Source organism: Sphaerodactylus townsendi, linkage group LG05 (genome assembly GCF_021028975.2).
Source record: "Sphaerodactylus townsendi isolate TG3544 linkage group LG05, MPM_Stown_v2.3, whole genome shotgun sequence".
In the NCBI taxonomy this organism is placed as follows: domain Eukaryota; kingdom Metazoa; phylum Chordata; class Lepidosauria; order Squamata; family Sphaerodactylidae; genus Sphaerodactylus; species Sphaerodactylus townsendi.
Window position 1 is genome coordinate 131720043 of NC_059429.1, and position 24899 is coordinate 131744941.

Sequence of the window (24899 nt, forward strand, 5' to 3'; positions counted from 1 at the left end):
TTCCCCTCCCCCCCAAGGAAATAATTCTCTTCTTTTTCAGCCACTTGTGCATGTACTGATGGCCACGTAGGTTCAGTATGTTCCAAGAGCACTTCTTGGAACATACAGTGGAAATAGGAGGAGGGTAAGAGCTTGTAGGAACAGCAGTGGCGTAGGAGGTTAAGAGCTCGTATATCTAATCTGGAGGAACCGGGTTTGATTCCCAGCTCTGCCGCCTGAGCTGTGGAGGCTTATCTGGGGAATTCAGATTAGCCTGTACACTCCCACACATGCCAGCTGGGTGACCTTGGGCTAGTCACAGCTTTTCGGAGCTCTCTCAGCCCCACCCACCTCCCAGGGTGTTTGTTGTGAGGGGGGAAGGGCAAGGAGATTGTAAGCCCCTTTGAGTCTCCTGCAGGAGAGAAAGGGGGGATATAAATCCAAACTCTTCTTCTTCTTCTTCTTGCCCCAGGTGGCCTATCCCACGGGAGTCGGCATTCTACCAGACACTGGTTAAGGGCTGAATGGGACAGCTCTGGCTGCACAATAAAACATTACGCGCTGATATTAAGTCATGCTCCTGATTCAAGATGTGTCAGGAAAAGAAACAGAACAAGAAAATGTTTTTTTTTAATTTATACCCCGCCTTTCTCTCCTGTAAGGAGACTCAAGGTGGCTTACAAGCTCCTTTCCCTTCCTCTCCTCACAACAGACACCTTGTGAGGTAGGTGGGGCTGAGAGAGTTTGGAGAGAACTGTGACTGGCCTAGGATCACCAAGCACGCTTCATGTGGAAGAGTGGGGAATTGAACCTGGTTCACTAGATTAGAATCCACCGCTTGTGTGGAGGAGTGGGGAATTGAACCCGGTTCTCCAGAGAAGAAGAGTTTAGATTTATACCCCACCTTTCTCTCCTGTAAGGAGACTCAAGGAGGCTTACAAGCTCCTTTCCCTTCCTCTCCTCACAACAGACCCCTTGTGAGGTGGGTGGGCTGAGAGAGTTCAGAGAAAACTGTGACTGGCCCAAGGTCACCCAGCAGGAATGTATTTATTTTATTTATTAATTCGGCTTTTATACCGCCCGATCCCCGAATGTAGGAGTGGAGAAACACGTCTGGTTCAGCAGATAAGCCTCTGCCACTCAGGTGGAGAAGTGGGGAACCGAACCCAGTTCTCCAGTTTAGAATCCACCTGTTCTTAACCGCTACATCACGTTGGCTCTTTCACATCACATCACCTACTGCCAGGTCATTTAAGAACATAAGAACAAGCCAGTTGGATCAGACCAGAGTCCATCTAGTCCAGCTCTCTGCTACTCGCAGTGGCCCACCAGGTGCCTTTGGGAGCTCACAGGCAGGAGGTGAAAGCAATGGCCTTCTGCTGCTGCTGCTGCTCCCGAGCATCTGGTCTTTTAAGGCATTTGCAATCTCAGATCAAAGAGGATCAAGATTGGTAGCCATAAATCGACTTCTCCTCCATAAATCTGTCCAAGCCCCAGGTCCTGGAGAAACTGGGGATTCAACTTGGCGGCCTTCGGGATGCCAAACAAAACGCTCTTCCGCTGAGTTGCAGCCTCTCCTTAGAACCGCTCCTGCTCCATTTACTTCTCAGGCGTCCAAGACAAAACTGTCTGGAACCTCCTACTGAACGATTCAGGAGCCCCGTCCACATCCATGCGTCAACCTTCAAGAACAAATTCAGAGACTGTCCTCTCCACAGGAGGCAGCTCCCCGCAGGGAAGATCAGCGCCACGTCCGCTCCCGGCGCTCGGCTGCGGATGCTCCGGCAATTGATCCGGACCGCACTGACGTCTGAGCACAAAAGCCAGGCGGGGCGGGATTCTGATTGCAGCTGACGCACCCGCGCAGGGTCTGTCCCAGCTATCAGCTCTCATCTCTTCAGCGATAAGCAAACAAGATCGAGTACAGTCCTCTAGAGAGAGCTCTGTCAAGGAAAGGAAGCGGGCGCCATCTGGAAGCCGTCTAGCAAGCGTCACGGTGGAACAAAGCGGGGGGGGGGGGGGGGGAGGGGCCTGCTGTTGACTGGGGCTCAGGAGGCTAGAAAGGAAAGCAAAGGAATTCGCCCAGATCCCGGAAAGCACGGGGGACTGCGCTCCTCTCCCTGGAGAGCTCTACCCTTTCATGCTCTCTTGGGAGGCAGGAGGAGGGAAGACGCAGGGGAGCATTCCGTGGGCTCCAGAAGAAAGCGGCTGCGTTTATTTTCTAACCTGATGCCGGAGGAAAACACAACTTAAAAGTCTGGCGTTTGCAGGGGATCAACTGCAGAGCAAGTGGGACGGAAAATCAGACTGACTTCCTTCCCCACCCCCGCTCCCCACATGAACAGAGATTATGTCAGGCAAGCAATATGCTTGAGCCGAAGTGTGAATAATTCTCTGTTCGAACCAGTTTCGGCAAAAAAATTCAGGGCGTGGATATGCAGAAGGCCTGGCCAAAATTATACCCTCGTTGCTGCCAAATGAAGCTCCTAAACGAGTACTGAAGGGAAGCATCCTGAAGAAGAAGGAGGAGTTGGATTTATGTCCCCCCTTTCTCTCCTGTAAGGAGACTCAAAGGGGCTTACAAACTCCTTTCACTTCTCCCTCACAATCCAAAACTGAGTGGTGGTCCTTTGTTGAGGCGAAAATCCACAAAATGGGTCTATCCTTGGATGCATTGGCTCTAACGAATGCCAATGAGCTAAAGCTGACTATCAAAAAGAGATTGTATGATCTCGAGTACAGTCACCTGATGCAGCAGGCTAATAAACGCTGCTCTCCCTTGCACTTGGGTATACCGTTAAAACCATATACCACGGCCAAATACTTCCATTTGGTTCTAGAACCCAAATTGCGACGAGCCCTGACCCTTGCCTGGTGCAATATTCTCCCTTCAGCTACCACTCAGGGTAGAATACAGAAAGTGCCTTTTAATAAAAGATTTTGTCCCTGCCGTTCAGCCTACGAAGAATCAATCCAGTGATATTACACTGCCCGTTACACAGTTTAGCCAGGAACAAATATCTAAACCCGTGGCTAAACCCCCCCATTGATAACACTGATCTATCAATTGTGGCAACAATGCTGGATTGTGGTTCTGCAAGTGTATTGGAAGCGCCGGCTAACTTTTTGTGCTCCATCATCAACAAATGGTTATAACTGTACTGGAGATGGTATCATTACACTGAGGTTGCCATTGTTGCTGGTATATCGCTGCTGTTGTTTGAATTATGCCATTAAAGGTTATTAGTATTATTATTCTCCCTCACAAAAAAACACCCTGTGAGGTAGGTGGGGCTGAGAGAGCTCAGAAGAACTGTGACTAGCCCAAAGTCACCCAGCTGGCATGTGTTGGAGTGCACAGGCTAATCTGAATTCCCCAGATAAGCCTCCACAGCTCAGGCGGAAGAGTGGGGAATCCAATCCGGTTCCTCTAGATTAGAGTGCACCTGCTCTTAACCACTACGCCACTGCTGCCTCTGGTACTGGAGGGAGTAATAGTCATCACCGATAGTGGTCTTTGATGGCTCCGTCCTCTGTGAATTTGTCTACTCCTCTTTTAAAGCCTTCACGGGTAAGGCTTCTCTGTATCATCTGAAAAGTTATTCGAAGGGCTGCTATTTTCCCCTTTAAAAAAAGAAAACTCGGAATCTGAACAAAAAGCCCCGCGGAAAAACAAATCATGTTACCAGAGTTGGGACACTCCTGCAGCGCTTTGGCCATCAGGGTGTTTGCGATGTTCTTCAGTCCAGCTCTGTATTCTAAGCGAACAGACTCCAGCCTGAAAGAGGAAAGGACATCCAGGTTCAACATACGAAGATGGTGTTATCTTAAGAACAACCACACCGAGGGAAAGGAGGAGAAAGAGATGAGTTTGGTTTTTATACCCCGCTTTTCTCCACCGTAAGGAATCCCAAAACAGCTTATAAACTTATTTATTTGTTTGTCTGATCGTTTATGATTTATATCCCGCCCTATCCCCGAAGGTTCTGGGCGGGTCACAACACAGTTCAAACATTCCATCCTCAGAGGAGGACCTACTCGTGATCCCTGGCCCAAAAATGATCCCAGGCTGGCCTCGACGAGGGGCAGGGCCTTTTCAGCCCTGGCCCCTACCTGGTGGAACAGGTTCCCTCAGGAGACCAGGGCCCTGCGGCACTTACAGAGTTTCCGCAGGGCCTGCAAGACGGACCTGTTCCACCAGGCGTTTGGCCAGCCTGGTTAAAAATACATCTACCGTGTCATCTGGCCTCCCGTGGGCACAAGGGGAGGAGGGGGGTAGCCAGATGCCATCCACATTTTAAAATGGGTTCTGTTTTTGTGTAATTAATATTTAAATTATGTTTTAATGTATGTTTTAACATTGCTGTAAACCACCCTGAGCCCTCAGGGGGAGGGCGGTATATAAAACAAATAAATAAACAAATAAATATTAACAATATAAATTCACATCTAAAATTAACCAATCAACATTTTAAAATAATTTTAAAATAACGCTAAGATGGTAGTAACCGATGGCACAAATTTGTCCTTCCCGCCCTCCATCCTTCCCTCCTCCCCTTGGAGACCGAAAAGATGTTACAGTGAGTTCAAACAATCCGGCTGGCTAGTTGGAAAAGGCCTGGGGGAACAGCCGTGTCTTGGAGGCCCTGCGGAATTGACACAGGTGGATTACAAAGGGCCAAAAACTGTGGTGTAAACCCTTTTACATTGTTTTAAACCCTTTTATGCCATTTTCACGCCGCTGTTTTGGCCCGTGCAGAATTCGCCACAGTTTCCCTTCCCCTCCCTACAACAGATCCCTTGTGAGGCAGGTGGGGCTGAGAGAGTTATGAGAGAACTGTGACTAGCCCAAGGTCACCCAGCAGGCTTCATGCGAAGGAGCAGGGAGGCAAATCCAGTTCACCAGACAAGAGTCTGCCACTCATGTGAAGACATGGGGAATCGAACTCAGTTCTCCAGATGAGAGTCCACTCTCCGAACCATTTTACTTATTTTTATTTTTATTTATTATTTAGACTTTCATACCGCCCCATCCCCGAGGGGCTCCGGGCGGTGTACAACATAAATCTCCATACAAATAAATATAGTTAAAACCTTTGAAAACAGCAGTAAAATAATAAGAGGCGTCCAAGAAACCCTAATTTTAAATCCGCCCCAAGAGGGAGGGAACGGCGAGTCCCATGGATGGAAAGGTCCCAGATGTTAAGAGCTTAAAGGGGGGGGGGGGCATGCCAGCTCTCAAAACAGTGGCCCCCCCTTTCCTGGTGCTTCGCACTCACCAGAAGAAAAAGGAGGAGAAGGTATTTCACAGAAGGTAGCTAAATTTTGTATACTGGTACACAACAAGCGTAATTCCTTATTAAGACAAAGAGCTATACTGTGCGACGAGGACTGTAATAATGCCTGAAGTTAATGTTTTTTATCAATAGATTTTATAATGGATTATACAATTTATATTATATTTTTGTATACATGGAGTGCTATGTGTTCACATGTACTCTGATTTTGAACTGTTGGCTGGCCAAAAGGCCGTAATAAATATCTAAAAAGAAGGAGGAGGAGGAGGAGGAGGAGGAGGAGTTTGGATTTATACCCCACCTTTCTCTCCTGTAAGGAGGCTCAAAGCAGCTTACAAACTCCTTTCCCTTCCTCTCCTCACAACAACCTTGTGAGATATGTGGGACTAAGAGAATTCTGAGAGAACTGTAACTGGCCCAAGGTTACCCAGCTGGCATGTGTTGGAGCGCACAAGCTAATCTGGTTCACCGGATAAGCCTCCACCACTCAGGTGGAGGAGTGGGGAATCAAACCCAGTTCTCCAGATTAGAATCCACCTGCTCTTATAACCACTACACCATGCCAGCTCTCAAAACAGCACTCACCAGAGATCTTGGTTCTTCGGATTCTTCAAGCGGGATTTTTCCAAGATGGCTCTGGCTCGGGTGAGCTGCCCGACCTTCTCCTCGAGCCTGGACAGCAGGAGCCAAAGGGGGATGGAGCCGGGGCACTTCTTCAGCTGTTGAAAACACAAACCTCTGGCTTAGCAAACCCGGGAATGAGGAAGCGCACGACAACGACTGCGATAGTGACATGCAAACACATACACACCCAGCAAGGAAGATGGATCCACCCCCTCTGCCGCCATAGAAGGACAAGAACAGACAAGCAAATTCCCTTGCTCATTTCCCCAGTAAGGCAAGGCCCGTAATTTATTCTCAATATCAATACAACAACCTTTATTTGGCATATTAAAATAGGCTCCAGAGCATTACAAACATTTCTGAAGTACAAATCAAAAGTACATTCAAAACACAGACAGATAAACTGTATCTAGCATTGGACGTTACTCAGAAAATTCTGTCACTTGTAAAAGAAATTTTGCTACTTTTTCCCCTCCCTTGCATGCCACCCCTCCCTCCCTCCCCTCACTCCCCTCCCCTTGCATGTCAACCCTCCACCTCCCTCCCCTCCCTCTGCTAGGGTGGGTGGGCCATGTCCAGATGTTGGGCCCCCTTCTCCCCATCCTTGCATGCCACCCCTCCCTCCCCTCCCCTTGCATGTCAACCCTCCCCCTCCCTCCCCTCCCTCTGCTAGGGTGGGTGGGCCATGTCCAGATGCTGGGCCCCCTTCCTCCCCACCCTTGCATGCCACCCTGAATCACTTCAATGTTAATTTAAGCCTTCATTGAAAGTTATCTCTTGTCTTGCTCACTGAAAATGTACTCTCATGCTTCTTTCTCAGCGATGTCACCCTCTGGATATGCCAAATGTCAGGACCTAATTTGGACAGGGGTTGCCCTCCACAGAAAACTAAAGTATCTATCTGACACGCAACTGTTTGAACTTTCAGAAACTGGTCCAGGAAGGAAAATGGGCCCTTGCTCAATTGAATATGGCCTTTTTCTATGTGTGTGTATCTGCTTCATATTTAACAAAAGCTCCACAACAGAGTTGTCAGAGTCTCTTTCAGATTTGTCTAAGACCCGTCCAGGAGAGAAATTCCTAATACCCACATATCTCGGACAGTCAAGTGAGCAAGGGTTCCTGTAAATTAGTTGCAAGGGATCCTGTAAATTAAGTTACTTTCCCAGCACCGGTGATTAATCTTCGCACAGAAGAATAGTTCAAGCAGAACACGCAAGAAGGCTGGGAGGACCGCTGACCCGAGTGGTGAATTTTTGGCACTTGGCCACAAAGTCGTGTTGAAGCGTAAAATGCCCTGAGCCAATAGCTTCCCCTCACTTACTCTCCTCTAGCTAGACTGTACGTTCCTTTAGGGACAGCAGGCTGCGGAGAAACTTGCAAGCCACCTAAACCACCCTTGCATTCTGTGGGAAATTAATTTTCGCCTCGTGTGTGTTTACGAGCCGTCAAGTTGCTTCTGACTTATGGAAACCCTATGACAGTGATGGCGAACCTTTTTGAGACTGAGTGCCCAAATGGCAACCCAAACCCCACTTATTTTTCGCAAAGTGCCAACCCGGCAATTTAACCTGAATGCTGAGGCTTTAGTTTAGAAAAAACTGGTCGGCTCCCTCTTCCTTCGCCCCACCCGCTCGAGCAGGGGCCAGCCTGCTCTAGCCTCCAACAAGTCCTGTGCGCACCGCTCTGTGCCTCTCTAGCATCTCTGCGCCCCTACCCCACCCCGCCAGCCAAGTCCTCCCTGCTCACCGCGGTGCACGCACCTCGTGCTCAGAGACCCAGGCCAGCCTAGGTGTGTGTGTGTGTGTGGGAGGGGGGTGATTTTCCGCTCCCCACATGACGAACTCTGTGTGCGCGTGCCCACAGAGAGGGCTCCGAGTGCCACCTCTGGCACCTGTGCCATAGGTTCGCCATCACTGCCCTATGAACTATTGGCCTCCCAAACTCTCGTTGTTCACAGCCTGACTCTGTACTGTCGAAGGCTTTCACGGCCAGATCCAACTGGTTGTTTCACCCAAGTTCCATCCAAGCACTTACTGATTGGTTCCCCACTCTGGGACAACGTATACCCCACTAAAACATTCCCTTCTCACTGGACACAGTGTGTAACAGACTTCTCTCCTTGATACGCCTCTGAAGATGCCAGCTACAGATGCAGGCGAAATGTTAGGAACAAGATCCACCAGACCATGGCCACACAGCCCGGAAAACCCACCACAACCAGCCTGACTCCGGTCTTGCAAGCTGAGAGCTGTGGTTTCCTTTAGAGAACTGACCCATCCCGTGGTTGGTCTTTTCCTGCTGCCTCCAACTTTTCCTATCATGATTTTCACTTCGAATGAGTCTTGTCTCCTCATGTTGTAATCAAAGTATGACAGCCTCCATTTAGTCATGTTAAATTCTAGGGAAAATTCAGGCTTGATTTGATCTAGAATCCACTGATCTCTCTTTGGCAGTCCGTGGAATCCACAAAACTCTCCTCCATGTTTCGAAGAAGAAGAAGAAGAACAAGAACAAGAAGAACAAGAAGAAGAACAAGAACAAGAAGAACAAGAAGAACAAGAAGAAGAACAAGAACAAGAAGAACAAGAACAAGAACAAGAAGAACAAGAACAAGAAGGAGGAGGAGGAGGAGGAGAAGGAGGAGGAGAAGAAGAAGGAGAAGAAGAAGGAGAAGAAGAAGGAGAAGGAGAAGAAGGAAAAGAAGAAGAAGGAGAAGGAGGAGGACGAGGAGGAGGAGGAGGAGGAGGAGGAGGAGGAGAAGAAGGAGAAGGAGAAGAAGAAGAGGAGGAGGAGGAGGAGGAGAAGTTTGGACTTATACTCCACCTTTCTCTCCTGTAAGGAGACTCAAAGGTGGCTTACATGCCCTTTCCCTTCCTCCCCCCACAACAGACACCTTGTGAGGGAGGTGTGGCTGAGAGCGCTCCAAAGAACTGTGACTAGCCCAAGGTCACCCAGCAAGAATATGTAGGAGTGCGGAAACACATCTGGCTCACCAAATAAGCCTCTGCCACTAAGGTGGAGGAGTGGGGAATCAAACCCGGTTCTCCAGACTAGAATCCACCAGCTCTTAACCACTACACCACGCTGGCCCTTCCTTCCCATCGGCCTTACCCCTTGGTTATAGGCCTCGCGGGCGTTTTCCGTCAGCTCCTGCTGCTCCTCGATCTGCCCTTTCATCATCCACAGCTTGGGGAAGGCTTCGTAATGCTTCAGGGCTTCCTCGCAGAGCTCCTGGGCCGCCTCAATATTCCCGAGCACCCACTCGAGCTTGACCGACTTCATGAAGACCTGAAAGGCGAACGCAGCTTCCAGTCAGGGAAACATTCCACTGCAGAGGCTTTGATTTTCACAGTTACATGTCCATCCCAATCCATTTTTGGCTTTATAGAAGAGGAGAAGAAGGAGGAGCAGGAGGAGGAGCAGGAGCAGGAGGAGCAGGAGGAGGAAAGAGCTTCGATTTACACCCTGCCTTTCTCTCCTGTACGGAGCCTCAAAGCAGCTTACAAACTCCTTCCCTTCCTCTCCCCACAACAGGCCCATTGTGAGGCAGGTGGGGGCTGAGAGAGTTTGGAGAGAACTGTGACTAGCCCAAGGTCTCCCAGCAGGCATCATAAGAAGGAACAGGGAAACAAATCTGGTTGACCAGATTAGACTATGTCACTCAGACAGAGGAGTGAGGAATCAAGGATGGTTCCCCAGATTAGAGTCTACCCCTCTTAACCACTATACCACGCCAGCTCCTTATGGCCAATGTCTGATTGTTGACTGGTAGTGGTAATTAAGAACATAAGAACATAAGAACAAGCCAGCTGGATCAGACCAGAGTCCATCTAGTCCAGCATTCTGCTACTCGCAATGGCTCACCAGGTGCCTTTGGGAGCTCACATGCCGGAGGTGAAAGCAAGGGCCTTCTGCTGCTGCTGCTCCTGACCACCTGGTCTGCTAAGGCATTTGCAATCTCAGATCAAGGAGGATCAAGATTGGTAGCCATAGAAGATTGTTGTCAAGTTGCAGCCAAATTATGTTGACCTCATAGGTCTTCCAAGGGAAGAGGCAAACAGAGGTAGTTTGCCACTACCTGCTTCGCCATAGTCGCCTGGATCTCCTGGGGGTCTCCTACCTCTGTGCAGCCAAATGCGTATTTGCTGTATTAGTGCATTTGCACATGTCTGGCACATGTTTTAACAATCCATTTTTCTTCATCAAAGCAATTTTTATTCAGATAATGACATTTGCCAAAGGAAGAATAGATTTTTACAGTTCTGTCAGAATAAACATACACCCAAGCATTAATCCAAACAAGCTGTGTGTTATCTCTTTAAATACAATTTATTTCTGCTTGCTTTCTGACATGACAGGAGCAAGTTTTTCCTTGTTTCACTCAACCGCTTATTTGAGGGACTTGTAATCTCTGCTTATTTTTCTCTAACTCAGCGGTTCTCAACCTGTGGGTTGCGACTGCTTTGGGGGTTGAACGACCCTTTCACGGGGGTTGCATAAGACTCTCTGCATCAGTGTTTTCCATCTGTAAAATGGATAAATGTTAGGATTGGGGGTTACCACAACATGAGGAACTGTATTAAAGGGCCGCGGCATTAGGAAGGTTGAGAACCACTGCTCTAACTTCATTTTTTTCATTTGGAAATATAAGTTAAGAGGAAAATAAGTCGATACCTCTCCACACTGGGGAGAGAACTTCCTTTTTTCATTTGGAAATGTAAGTTAGAGGAAAATAAGCAGAGATCACAAGTCCCTTGAATAAGTCCCATTTAGCGAAACAAGGAGAAAAGACAGAAATGATATTTAAAGAGACAACACACAGCATGTTTAGATTCCTGCTTAGATGAATGTTTACTCTGACAGAACTGTACCTTGATAAATTTCATTATTTGAATAAAAATCGCTCTGATGCATAAAAAGTGGGATTGTTAGAACATGAGCCAAACGTGCATAACTTTGCTAATATAGTGAATGAGCTACAGCCACCCTGAGCACTGTAGGTCAATGGGTCTGATTCAGAATAAAAGACAACTTTCCTGTGAAATTGGGGTGAAGTGGGGGGTGCGGAGAACAAGCAACCGAAAGGACCAAACACGGCCACAGCCCACCCACAGCTTACCCGGGCGGTCGGGGCGCTGCTCCGAGCTTTAGCCAGCAGCCTCCTGGCTCTCTCGTATTCGTTGTTTTCAGATTCCAACTTGACGGCAGCCAACCAGATCTCTTCGCTGTTGGGGTTGGCCTAAAGAACCGCGGAACGGAGAAGATGGGAAAGCAGGGACAGGCATTAAGTCTGGTGCGTTCTTAGGCTCAGTTTGTGTCAGACCGAGTCCACCTCTGGGACAAACATATTCATTTAGCCCAGGGGTCTGCAACCTGCGGCTCTCCAGATGTTCATGGACTACAATTCCCATCAACCCCTGCCAGCATGGCCAATTGGCCCTGGTTTAGCCTAACGGCCATCCAAGAGTTTCTACCAGAAAAAGACTCCAATAACCAAGTCTGAATGCACGGCCACTGTGCTTAAAGGCTCTCGAGACTGCACAGTTTGCAAGTGTCAACCTTCCTTGCCCAGTTGAAAAACTCCACTGCTTGCTGCTCTCGCTTGCCATAATTGGCAAAAACACGCAGGCCCATTGCACACGGGACGCTTACCTCGGGGCCTTTCGCTGCGCAGTGGGGTCTCCACAGGTTTCCCCATTTACAGGCGAGGAGGCACCCCACTGCCAGCAACGCAGCTTGCCTATTGAACTCTCTCCTTTGATCTCCGCTTTTCCTGGTTCTTAACTCCACCCATCAACTCACTCTTGAAGGCACAGATCTCGTCACACCTGGCAGTCGCAAGATGGCTTTGGGGCAGTGGCGAAGCCACCAGGGGGAAGGGGGTGCACAACGACCGGGCGTATCGATTCTGGTCATGTGGGGTGCAGAAAAATCCCCTGGCCCCCCTCCACTTACTTTTAGGAATGGAACATCCCAGAGAAGAAGCCTGCCTGCGTTGGCTGGACCTGGTGGGAACTACATTTCCCAGGAGCGGAGGGGCGGGGGGCCGTGGGGGGGTGGAGGCCACAGTGTGCACTGGATGCACTCTGGCCTAGTTACGCCTCTGCTTTGGGGAACACCACTACTTCGGTATCCTGCCATGTCCAAAACCTCTCTTGTAATAGCCATAAACGGCGACGCCTCTCACCTGGAAAGCCAGAGCCAAAATGCTCCTGGCAGCAGGCACGTCTCCGGCGAGCCACTTGGACTTTGCTCCCATCAGCCAAAGGACTTCTGCTTTGGGGCAGTGGGCGACCGCCCGCTGCAAGAGAGCCTCCAAGGATTCCCTGCAACGGAACACAAAAGTAGCCGTGATCAGGAAATCCCAGCATCCTGACGCATGAGATGGTTACGTCTCAGTCCTTAAGCCAGGGGTCTTCAAACTATGGCCCCCCAGATGTTCATGAACTACAATTCCCATCAGCCCTGCCACTTGGCCATGCTGGCAGCGGCTGATGGGAATTGTAGTCCATGAACATATGGAGGGCCATAGTTTGAAGTCCCCTGCCTTAAGCCAATAAACAAACTCTTGACGGTTGATCAGCGGCGTTTATCGAAAGCAGTAAGGAAGTCGTCCCTACATTGAGAAAGCCAGTTTTGGCGACCTGGCTATTCTTAGGTTGTTTTATCCCCAACCCAGCCCCTCTCCCTTTTTCCCAGCGGAAGTGTGAAGAGAATTGTTTAAGACAGGGATCTTCAAACTATAGCCCTCTAGATGTTCATGGACTACAATTCCCATCAGCCCCTGCCAGCATGGCCAAGTGGTAGGGCTCATGGGAATTGTAGTCTATGAACATCTGGAGGGCCATAGTTTGAAGACCCCGGTTTAAGAGCTTAGGAGTCTCAAAGAAGCATGAAGGAGAAAGATATGCCACCTTCGAAACCTCGCCCCTGTGGAGCAACGGACATATCCTGTTGCCCGAGGCCAGGGTCTTGCCTAGTTATCTACTTCTGTTATCGCAATAAACATCCAAAAGGTGAAAGGAAAGAAGAAGAGTTGGATTTATATCCCCCCTTTCTCTCCTGTAAGGAGAATCAAAGGGGTTTATCTCCTCTCCCCACCCCCACCCCCCACAACAAACACCCTGTAAGGTGGGTGGGGCTGAAAGAGTCCGAAGAACTGTGAGTAGCCCAAGGTCACCCAGCTGGCGTGTGTTGAAGCGCACAAGCTAATCTAGTTCACCAGATAAGCCTCCACAGCTCAAGCGGCAGAGCAGGGAATCAAACCCGGTTCCTCCAGATTAGAGTGCACCTGCTCTTAACCACTACGCCACTGCTGCTCCTGCAAGAAAGCAAGAAACAGACCCCTTCCACATATCAATCAGGAGGTACGTCAATTGGACTTCACATATAGCAGAATATATGGACGCACCAGCCCCCATCAAGAGTTGGTCCTGACAAGAGACGCAAACAGCCTTTGTAGGCATCGTTACTATTACGAAGTCCAACGCCACGGCTTTCGATGCATTGGCTGGATGTAAGAGAGGAGGAGTTTGGATTTATACCCTGCCTTTCGCTTTTGCAAGGAGACTCAAGGTGGCTTACAAGCTCCTTTCCCTTCCTCTCCCCACAACAGACACCTTGTGAGGTCGGTGGGGCTGCTGAGAGAGTTCTGAGAGAACTGGGACTGGCCCAAGGTCACCCAGCAGGCTTCATGTGGAAGAGCAGAGAAGCAAGTCCAGTTCACCAGATAAGAGTCTGCTGCTCATGTGGAGGACTGGGGGATCAGACCCAGTTCTCTTTCTTTCTTTCTTTCTTTCTTTCTTTCTTTCTTTCTTTCTTTCTTTCTTTCTTTCTTTCTTTCTTTCTTTCTTTCTTTCTTTCTTTCTTTCTCTCTCTCTCTCTCTCTCTCGCTCTCTCTCTCTCTCTCTCACACACACACACACACACACACACACGGCTGTACCTGGTTCCATGATTCTTTTCAAAATAAGCCGCTCGCAACCAGACGCTTTTCTTGCTTGGGAAAACTTGCAAGGCGTAAGCGTAAATAGCCCGGGCACACTCCAAAGCATTGTGAGCAACACACTGTCAGGTAAGGGGTGAAAAAATAGCAAAATTAGTACAGCAAAACGGATCAATGCTTACATACTTACAGGGTCATCACTTACTGCATAGACTGAAAAACAGTTCTGGGGGAAGGGGCTACAGCATATTGGAAGGGGCTTTCTTTTGCATGCAGAAGGAGGATTATTATTATTGTTGTTGTTGTTGTTTATTTGGATTTCGTAGAACGCCTCATCCCCGGTGGGCTCTAGGCGGTTTACAACACAACACATAATATCCAAAAATTCATTTAAAACACAATTACAAGCCTTAAAATCAATAGCAGTGTACAGAACCCTAAAAACAGAGTCAACCCAAATTCCCTGAGTGGCGCCCAGATGGATTTATACCCACTAAGGATACTCAAAGGGGCTGACAATCTCCTTTCCCTCCCTCTCCCCACAACAGACACCTTGTGAGGCAGGTGGGGCTGAGAGAATTCAGAGAGAACTGTGACTAGCCCAAGGTCCCCCAGCAGGAATGTAGGAATGTGGAAACACATCTGGTTCACCAGATAAGCCTCCACCACTCAGGTGGAGGAGTGGGGAATCAAACCTGGTTCTCCAGATTAGAATCCACCAGCTCGTAACCACACCATGCTGGCTCTCAAGAGGGCAGCACTGTGGTTAAGAGCAGTGGACTCTGAGCTGGAGAACTGGGTTTGATTTTGCACTCCGTCACATGAGCAGCAGACTCTGATTGTTTCCCCACTCTTCCACATGAAGACAAGGGGCTAGTCCCAGTTCTCTCAGAACTCTCTCCGTCTCTCCTCCCCCACACCTCACAAGGTGTCTGTTGTAGGGAAAGGAAGGGAAGGAGTTTGTAAACCACTTTGAGACTCTTTCTCTCCTGTAAAGAGAAAGGCGGGTATGAATCCCAACTCCTCTTCTCTTGTACTGTGAATATTACAGTAACTCATTCAGTATAAGGCAGCCTCGTATGCCTTTGTGTGTTTTGCGAATTAGGAGCTTTAACACTTAACACCAACCCAGTTTCAGATTAAACATTCACATTTCAAAAGTCTCATTTGTGCTTCACCCATCGAAAGAATCAGCTCTTTAAGAGGCACCTGCAGCCTTGTGCCGTGCTCAGAGATGAAGGCTGGGGAGATCAGAACTCGCCTCTGCATTCAACGCTGTCCCCGGAGGACCCCATCCTTAGATTAAAAAGGTAAAGTTTCCCCTTCAGTCGTGCCCGACCCTGGGGTACCACTGCGAGCAGTGATTTCATAGGCAAGCCTCTTTTGTGGGGTAGTTTGCCACTGCTTTCCCCGGCTATTCTTTACCCCCTAGCTATGAGCTAGGTACTCATTTACCGACCAAGGAATGGATGGATGGCTGAGTTGACCATGAGCCAGCTGCCAGGATATCTGACCCACAGGGGGCTCGAACTCCTGACCATGTGAGTGGCAGTGCAAGAACTTAACCACTACGCCACGTGGCTCCTTATCCTTAGATTAGCAATCCATTAACACACACAGCAGGGGGCCACATCCTGTCTGCCTTCAGCCCCTGCCCTCAAACTCACGCTGTCTGCATCTTCCATCCAGGTGTGCTTCCGGTCCTCCTCCTCGATCCCGATCCCGATCACAGCTCTCATGATTGCCTGGCACGTGGCCACGCTGCCCGCTTTATCACACTCCTCAGCATCCTAAACGAGACATTGGAATCACCGTGAACATCAGACAGAGGCAACTTCAGGGTCTGGAGGGTCGGGCAAGGACTAGGCCCCTCAGCCACGCAGGAAACAGAGAACTGGGGACCTTCGCTTTCGGTGAGACTAAAGCAAAATATACTCAGTAGCAGAGAACATCTGATGCTTAGCATCTGGATCTTTACAGGTCAAGGATAGCTTTAAAAGGGGCTTGGGCAGATTGATGGAGGAGAAGCCGATCTTTGGCTACCAAAGATCCCTGGCTACCTCCTTGATCTGAGATTGCAAATGCCTTAGCAGACCAGGGTCTCGGGAGCAGCAGTGGTGTAGGAGGTTAAGAGAGCGTGTATCTAATCTGGAGGAACTGGGTTTGATTGCCCGCTCTGCCGTCTGAGCTGTGGAGGCTTATCTGGGGAATTCAGATTAGCCTGTACACTCCCACACACGCCAGCTGGGTGACCTTGGGCTAGTCACAGCTTCTCGGAGCTCTCTCAGCCCCACCCACCTCACAGGGTGTTTGTTGTGAGGGGGGAAGGGCAAGGAGATTGTAAGCCCCTTTGAGTCTCCTGCAGGAGAGAAAGGGGGGATATAAATCCAAACTCTTCTTCTTCTTCATCCTGCAGGTGAGCTCCCAAAGGCACCTGGTGGGCCACTGCGAATAGGAGAGTGCTGGACTAGATGGACTCTGGTCTGATCCAGCAGGCTCTTTCTTGTGTTCCTATGTTCTTTCTTAAGGATCTTCAGCCCCACAGCGAAGAAAGATCTCCCTTCACAAGGCCCCTAGAAAATCACTGCAAGGACAACCCTTTGCCAACCCATTTACATTCATAAGTGATGTCAAATCACAACATCAGGGGAAAGCCTCAGTCTCTGTGCCCTGTTGTTGGACCTCCAGAGGAACTGGTTGGCCACTCTGTGAGACAGGATGCTGAATTAGACGGGCCCCCGCTGGTCTGATCCAGCAGGGCTCTTCTTATGTTCTGACGAAGGCCTTGGACTCTATGACTGTTACTGGACCTCCACAGGTTGGCCCAGTGTGAGAAAGGATGTAGGACTAGATGGACCACTAGTCTGATCGAACAGGGACCTTCTGTTGTTCTTATGAAGGCAACTTATAATATATCTTGGGCAATGATTATTGTATAAAGAAATCTACTATTTACACTATGCCCAATGGCTTGAAACAGAAACATATACACAGAGAAGGAAAGTGCAAAGTACTCTATTTGTGTGCAATAAGGTGCCTGAAACATACAAACATATATACTAATTCCTATATTGTACTATTTATTTCCTAATACAGATACAAATTTCAGATCCAATCTTTTTTTAAAGAACATTTAAGTCCTTTTAAATCACCAGAGTCCTAAAAAGAATGGTTCTTCACAGTTAACTTGAAGGTCCACAACCTGTACCAACCCTAAGAACATAAGAACTATCCTGCTGGATCAGACCAGAGTCCATCTAGTCCAGTTCTCTGCTACTCGCAGTGGCCCACCAGGTGCCTTTGGGAGCTCACAGGCAGGATGTGAAAGCAATGGCCTTCTGCTGCTGCTGCTGCTGCTGCTCCCGAGCACCTGGTCTGCTAAGGCATTTGCAATCTCAGATCAAGGAGGATCAAGATTGGTAGCCATAGATCGACTTCTCCCCCATAAATCTGTCCAAGCCCTTTTTAAAGCTATTCAGGTTAGTGGCCATTACCACCTCCTGTGGCAGCATATTCCAAACACCAATCACACGTTGCGTGAAGAAGTGTTTCCTTTTATTAGTCCTAATTCTTCCCCCTAGGATTTTCAATGAATGCCCCCTGGTTCTAGTATTGTGAGAAAGAGAAAAACCCTGCATGGCTTCTGAGCTCTTACGACATAAGGCTATACCATGCCACCTGCAATTTATGACCAATTAGTGCTGTCGGTAAAGGGATACGGCGGGCATAATACCAAGCTAAATATCCCCTCGAATGACTCTCGACAAGCCAGATTTGGAATTTCCAGTACCCCTGAAGAAGCACTGAAAACCTCACACAACCACGGATAAGGCTCTGGTCTGGAACATGTATAAATTCTCTACAAGAAATAGGTTCTTATGAAGGCATCAGCCTCTAAACCAGGGGTGTTCAACTCCGGCGCCTCAGATGTTCACAGACTGCAATGTTCACAGACACATAGACTGTGGCTGGCCTTTTCCCGCACCTTGAATCCATAACTCCTTGTCCTAGTCTCTAGAGCAGCAGAAAATAAGCCAATTGGCCATGCCAGCAGGGACTGATGGGAATTGTAGTCCATGAACAACTGAGGCACCAGAGTTGGACACCTCTGCTCTAAACCCTCAAGAGGAACTGGCCAGCCAATCTGTGAGACAAGATGCTGGACTAGAGGGACCACTGGTCTGACCCGACGGGGCTCTTCTCAAGTTCTTAAGACTGCAACGTTTTACAAACCAACCTCTCCTGCCTTTTCTTTACAAGATGAAGAAGAAGAAGAGGAGGAGGAGGAGGAGGAGGAAGAGGAGTAGTAGTTTGGATTTATATCCCCCCTTCCTCTCCTGTAGGAGACTCAAAGGGGCTTACAATCTCCTTGCCCTTCCCCCTTCACAACAAACACCCTGTGAGGTAGGTGGGGCTGAGAGCGCTCCGAGAAGCTGTGACTAGCCCAAGGTCACCCAGCTGGCGTGTGTGGGAGTGCATAGGCTAATCTGAATTCCCCAGATAAGCCTCCACAGCTCAGGCGGCAGAGCTGGGAATCAAACCCGGTTCCTCCAGATTAGATACATGAGCTCTTAACCTCCTAAGCCACTGCTGCTCCTTTCACCCTTTCACCTCCCACCACCATCCTCCCCTGCAAATCTAAGGCATCTGCACTGTAGGTTCCAGAGAAGGAGCAGTTTTTAGTTTGAGGTTAACATACGGTCCAACACATTCATTTACAGCCGGATTTTCTGTAGGCAGATCATGAAAAGCACACGGACCCATTAATTTTGCAATAAAAGTTATTTTCTGTGTCCATTCAAACCGGACTGCCTCATAAAATCCGCCCTGAGAACCAATAACAGAACCGGAACAAAACAAAACAATTCACAAGGTCGCCCATAAAGAGGACTCCCAAGGAGGTAATCCAAAGAGGCACCTGGATCCACTGCTCCCGGTTTATTTCCACCCCGTTAGCCCTTAACGAGGTGATGGCTCGATCAACAATCTTCTCCACCATCTGAGTGTTCCCGTTTGCCTCCTCCAGCTTGGCAGCTGTGATCCAGATGTGCCTGTCGGTCGGGATGTTCTCACGGGCCTTGTTGAGGACTTTGCGGGCGTTCTCGTAAGTTTCCAGTCTCGCCAGAGCGAGCCAAAGCTGCATCGCGGGAGAAAGAGTCCAACGGAAAGACAACTTTACTTGCTGTCACGCAAAGAGCATTTCCCTTAATGTTCTCTAAACCTTCCTCCCCTCTTTTTTTTTGTAAAACTGATTGCAAAGGGACAATTAGAAGCATCAAAATCAATTATGAGACAGCGAGACACAAGACCTCAAAAGCCCAACGTTAACGATCACATAGGGCAGTGGTGGTGAACCTATGGCACGGGTGCCAGAAATGGCACTCAGAGCCCTCTCTGTGGGCACGCGCAAACAGTCGCCCCCACCACCCCACTCACATCTAGGTTGGCCTGGGCCGCTGGGCTCGATTATTAGCATTAAACCTAAGCCCTAGTTTTGGGGAAGCAGTGTAGGTAGCCCTGTTAAGCGCTGTTAAACCCCACTGATTTTCATGCGAAGAACTAAAGCGTGATCCTTTACCTGGGAGTAAGCTCGGTTGCTGGCAATGGGGCTTGCTTCTGAGTAAACCCTCCTAAGGTCGTGATTCACCCGTTGAAAGAGTTGCACGGTTGCTTCAAAGCAAAGCCACCAACGACCATTAAGGTTACTCCCGAGTAATGCACGCCTCGGAGCCAACCATTTTTTCTAAACTGAAACTTCAGTATTCAGGTTAAATTGCCGTGTTGGCACTTTGCGATAAATAAGTGGGTCTTGGGTCACAATTTGGGCACTCAGTCTCGAAAAGGTTCACCATCACTGACATAGGGCAAGGCAATTAAACTTGTTAAAAAGACCAAATATAGAAAGCGGAACACAAGGCAAGCGGGCTATAACAGTTCTGCTCAAAACATAATTCAAAGGGTTCATAGAATCATAGATTTGGAAAGAGGCCCCAAGGGCCATCAAGTCCAACCCCCTGCCATGCAGGAACACACAATCAAAACACTCCTGACAGGTGGCCATCCAGCCTCTCTTTAAAAACCTCCCAAGAAGGAGACTCCACCACACTACAAGGTAGTCATTTGGCCGTAAACATTTGCAAAAGGATAGGATGACTGCAGGAGATTCAGGAAGAAAATTAGTTTTCCCCACCTACAAACTGACTTTCACATCTTAAAGCAAAATGATCACCGATTATGCAGAGTGGGACACCTTTCTTACGCAACCATCTGCAGGAACAGAGGAAGTAGAGGCTTACTAACTAACCTCCACGCTGGTGGGGCAGCATTCCACAGCTCGGCTGAGCATGATCCTGGCATCTTCAGGCTCTTCCAGCTCCACCGCCGCCTTCCACAAGCGCACAGAGTTTGGAACATGCTCCAGCGCTAGAAAGAAAAGGCAAAGAGAGCCATGTTAGGAGGGGCTTCGTGTAGGGAGAGAGCGATGCGCAGGTATTGTCTGGTGCAAAACTGAGACTCAATAGAAGGAGAAATCATAGAATCATAGAGTTGGAAGAGACCCCAAAGGCCCATCCTGTCCAACCCCCTGCAATGCAGGAACACACAATCAAAGCACTCCTGACAAATGGCCATCCAGCCTCTGTTTAAAAACCTCCAAAGGAGGAGACCACCACACTCTGAGGGTAGCGCAGTCCACTGTCCAACAAGCCTTACTGTCGGGAAATTTTTTTCTGATGTTTAGGTGGAATCTCTTTTCCTGCACCTTGAACCCATGACCCCTGGCCCTAGTCTCTGGAGCAGCAGAAAACAAGCTTGCTCCCTCGCCAACATGACATCCCTTCAGATATCTAAACATGGCTATCATGTCACCTCTCAACCTTCTCTTCATCAAACTAAACGAAGAAGAAGAAGAAGAAGAAGGAGGAGGAGGAGGAGGAGTTTGGATTTATATCCCCCCTTTCTCTCCTGTAGGAGACTCAAAGGGGCTTACAATCTCCTTGCCCTTCCCCCCTCACAACAAAGACCCTGTGAGGCGGGTGGGGCTGAGAGAGTTCCGAGAAGCTGTGACTAGCCCAAGGTCACCCAGCTGGCGTGTGTGGGAGTGCACAGGCTAATCTGAATTCCCCAGATAAGCCTCCACAGCTCAGGCGGCCGAGCTGGGAATCAAACCCGGTTCCTCTAGATTAGATACACAAGCTCTTAACCTCCTATGCCACTGCATACTAAATTGTTGTGAGCTACTAAAGCCGAGAAGAAAATGTTCACAGTTTACGAGATTCTAAAAGTGAGTGAGAAGGAATGCGGTCAAAAGCAGGCCAACCTTTTACGACCTACAGATATGGACATTGGTCTAACAGGGAAGGAGATCCGGTGTTCCAACCACTAGTCCACACTACTAGAGATGAGCATTCAGATGGCTCTGGTCTGAATATTAAAAAAATAAAAACCTTGCCAGTATTTTTCTGGATATATTTAGTATCTGAATCATGCATGGGTTTTTCAGAATATTGATGAGTGGTGGGAAGAATTTGTACCTTTCTGAATTTCATGTTACTTAGCATAAGAGAAGCCATTTTTGCCAAGGATTTTTGTGAGAGTAAAATGGGTCTTTTTGCCTCTATCCTTTATTAGGTTTGGCTGGCAGTTTCTGGTGCCTAGCTGCTCAAGGTCACTATGACCAAGAGATAATTGGAGTCTGGATTCCACTGTTAACTCCTTAGCTCATGATTCATGGCACCTGCTTTAGATAAATGTAACCTCAAATTCTTTCAGCTGCACTAATCAGTAGAGGCCTTTTGATTGGAAGGTTCAGGCCATGTGATACCTAGCCTTCCCTATAATGCTTAGGTTACTCTAACTTGGAGATTTTCCATCTTTTACTCAGAATATTGGCTCGATTTGTTGCTTTGATTGTCTCCTGCCTTCTTTCAAGACTGATTTCTTTGTTAAATATTATTTTTCATGCTTGGTCCTATGAAATTAAGGCAACACTTCCATGAGTTCTATGGACGTGATGACATTGACTTTCTGTAACATAGGGTTTTCGCAGCTGTTTTTCAACTACTTTTGACAATATTGGCTCTTTCTGTAATATTGGTTTTTTGCAGCGGTTTGAATATGAATGCTGATATAGATGTCATTTACCTGAATTTTTTTGAATAAATATGATTTTTATTCACTGTGGTTTTTTTGGTTCAGAAAAGAACGCATGCATTATGGGACTAGAGGGAGGCGCTCTCCCCCCCCCCCAGTCTTGACAAGTGGTTTCCCAGTTCACCAGATTAGAATCCACCTGCTCTTAACCACTACACCATGCTGACCACTATAAAGGGACAGCCTCCTAAACGCTGTTCCACATAACGATCTAAGTCAGTGTTTCCCAATCTTTTCGAGGTCAGGGTACCCTTGACCTCACCCTTCATATCTGCCGCCACCCTCCACCTTCCCCTCCCATTGCCCCTGCTTGCCACACCCCCACCTTCCCCTCCCAGGGTGAAGGGTAGCACTGGGGGGATGGGGTGGCTGCTGACCTTGTGGCAGGCCCTGCCCCATGGGCCAGCTCCATGTCCTTGCTGGCGCCGGTGGGAGACAGCACAAAAATGAGGAGGGGGGCGGTAGTGTTGCCATGGTACCCCTGGGACATGCTCACGGCACCCCAGGGTACCAGGGAACCCTGGTTGAGAATGGCTGATCTAAGTAAAACTGCAACTTAATCTGTCGTTTCCTACTTTGGAGGGTGGATTCTATGGCATTAAGCCCCACCGAGGTCTCTCCCCTTGCTAGCCATCGTCTTCCACCCTGAAAACTCCAGAAATTTTCTAATCGGGAGGCTGGAAAACCTGGAACTGGAAGCCCCAAATAGAAGCCAAGTCAAAAGTCCCACTTCTGACCCAGCCAGCCTCACACTGCTCAAGCACTTTGGGGGCACGCTCTCGATTTCCCCATCCCCTACCCCACCCTCCTCTTCCACAGCATCACGGCCCTCCATGTCAGGAAACAAAACGAGATCACTAGAAGGGCAGGCAGATGGCACCTCCCCCCCAGGGGCACGTTTTAAATCCAGGTCACCAGATGGTGAACTTTACCATAAGCCCCTCGTATCGGTTCCACTGGGGAAACCTTGCTGTTCGCATATGCAAAAGCCTCTCCAAGTGGCAGGGGAAAGGGGGGGGGGGGGCTGCGTCAGACAGCTAAACAGCGTGACGAGCCAAAGGTTTGAAGTCGCGTCCCAGTTCCTTTCTCAAATGTCAAGCCGGCGCTGCACAGTTCGTTGTGCTCGCAAGAGCTCACAAAAGGAAACGACTGTGTCTTCCTCGGGCAGAGGATGTTTTCTAAACATTTACCGCGACAACATTCTGGCTGGTTAGGTGTTCATCGTTCTCCATCACAGTGGGGAGAGGAGGTTCTCAAAGTGCGTTTCTCAGCCCTTAATGACGGGCCCTGACGGTCTGAAGTGAAACTCAGCGGGACGCAGCATGTCCCCCGAAAGAGCATGTTTGATCGCCACACGCCGAGGCGACTGCTGCACACGCTCGAGAATCGTTTCCGCCACGTACGGCATGGCACCCGGCCCACGGCAAACAGCCGCAAACAAACTGGTGCAAGCTGTGCCCAACTCAGAGAACCTCTTCACATTAACCTCTCTGGTGGGCGGTGGGGTCTGAAGGACAGTTCTCGGTATTTCAAAGAGCTAGTCCTGGGATGGGACATCACCAAGGAAGTCCAGGGTCCTATGAAGAGGCAGACGATGGCAAACCACCTCTCTACACAAGTACACAAACCACCTCTAAACATCTCTTGCCTTGAAAACCTTTCGGGGTCACCATCAAGCAGCTGTGATAGAATCATAGAGTTGGAAGAGACTTCAAGGGCCATCAAATCCAGCCCTCCGAAATGCAGGAACACATAATCAAAGCACTCCAGTCAGATGGCCTCTTTAAAAACCTCCAAAGAAGGAGACTCCACCACTCTCAAAGGCAGTGAATTCCACTGTCCAACAGCCCTGACGGTCAGGAAGTTTTTCCTGATGTTTAGGTGGAATCTCTGTTCCTTCACCTTGAACCCATCACTCCTGACCCTAGTCCTACTTCTGGAGCAGCAGAAAACAAGCTTGCTCCGTCACCAACATGACATCCCTCCAAATATCTAAACATGGCTGTCCTGTCACCTCTTAACCGTCTCTTCACCAAACATCCCCAGCTCCCTAAGCCTCTTCTTCTAGATCAGGGGTAGGGAACCTGCGGCTCTCCAGATGTTCAGGAACTACAATTCCCATCAGCCTCTGTCAGCATGGCCAATTGCCATGCTGGTAGGGGCTGATGGGAATTGTAGTTCCTGAACATCTAGAGAGCCGCAGGTTCCCTACCCCTGTTCTAGATCTTTGACCGTTTTGGTTGCCCTCCTCTGGACCAGTTCCAGCTTGTCAATATCCTAGGAGCAGCAGTGGCGTAGGAGGTTAAGAGCTTGTGTATCTAATCTGCAGGAACCGGGTTTGATTCCCCGCTCTGCCGCCTGAGCTGTGGAGGCGTATCTGGGGAATTCAGATTAGCCTGGGCACTCCCACACACGCCAGCTGGGTGACCTTGGGCTAGTCACAGCTTTTCGGAGCTCTCCACAAGAAGTGGTTTGTTTCCCCACTCCTCAGCATGAAGCCTACAGGGTGACCTTGGACCTGTCACAGTTCTCTCTGAACTCTCTCACAAGATGTCTGTTATGCAGAGAGGAAGGAGTTTGTAAACCGTTTTGGGATTTTTATACACAACTGAGAAGGAAATGGTTATGTGATAACTGGGAAAATTTAGGAGAAGTCGCTCGGAGCTGTGAGGCAGCTTTTGGAGAACAGATCACAGTCAATCACTGGGTGTTAAAAGATTCAGGGAAAAAGCCTCTAAAGAGAGTCTAGCGTGGAATTCTGCATCGTGTCAATATGGGAGTCAAACCAATGGTTCTCACAATCTTAAGGAAATACAGGGGGGAGGAGGAGGAGGAAGGAGAAGGAAAGAGAGAAGGAGGAGGAGGAGTTGTTGTTCTTAGGAGCTCTCTCAGCCCCACCC

General features: G+C 48.9%; 1 protein-coding gene across 1 annotated transcript in view; it reads right to left on the reverse strand.

The window, feature by feature from the left end:
- The window catches only part of PRPF6 (pre-mRNA processing factor 6), a 57079-nt gene that overhangs the window by 7911 nt on the left and 24269 nt on the right, over window positions 1-24899 (reverse strand). Inside the window, exons 11-19 of the mRNA XM_048497927.1 lie at window positions 20153-20271; window positions 18767-18985; window positions 15516-15638; window positions 13849-13970; window positions 12091-12229; window positions 11023-11142; window positions 9015-9191; window positions 5862-5995; window positions 3666-3757 (exon numbers count right to left, since the gene is read on the reverse strand). Of these exons, the coding sequence (XP_048353884.1) occupies window positions 3666-3757; window positions 5862-5995; window positions 9015-9191; window positions 11023-11142; window positions 12091-12229; window positions 13849-13970; window positions 15516-15638; window positions 18767-18985; window positions 20153-20271 (1245 nt within the window). The remainder of the gene's footprint in view (window positions 1-3665; window positions 3758-5861; window positions 5996-9014; window positions 9192-11022; window positions 11143-12090; window positions 12230-13848; window positions 13971-15515; window positions 15639-18766; window positions 18986-20152; window positions 20272-24899) is intronic.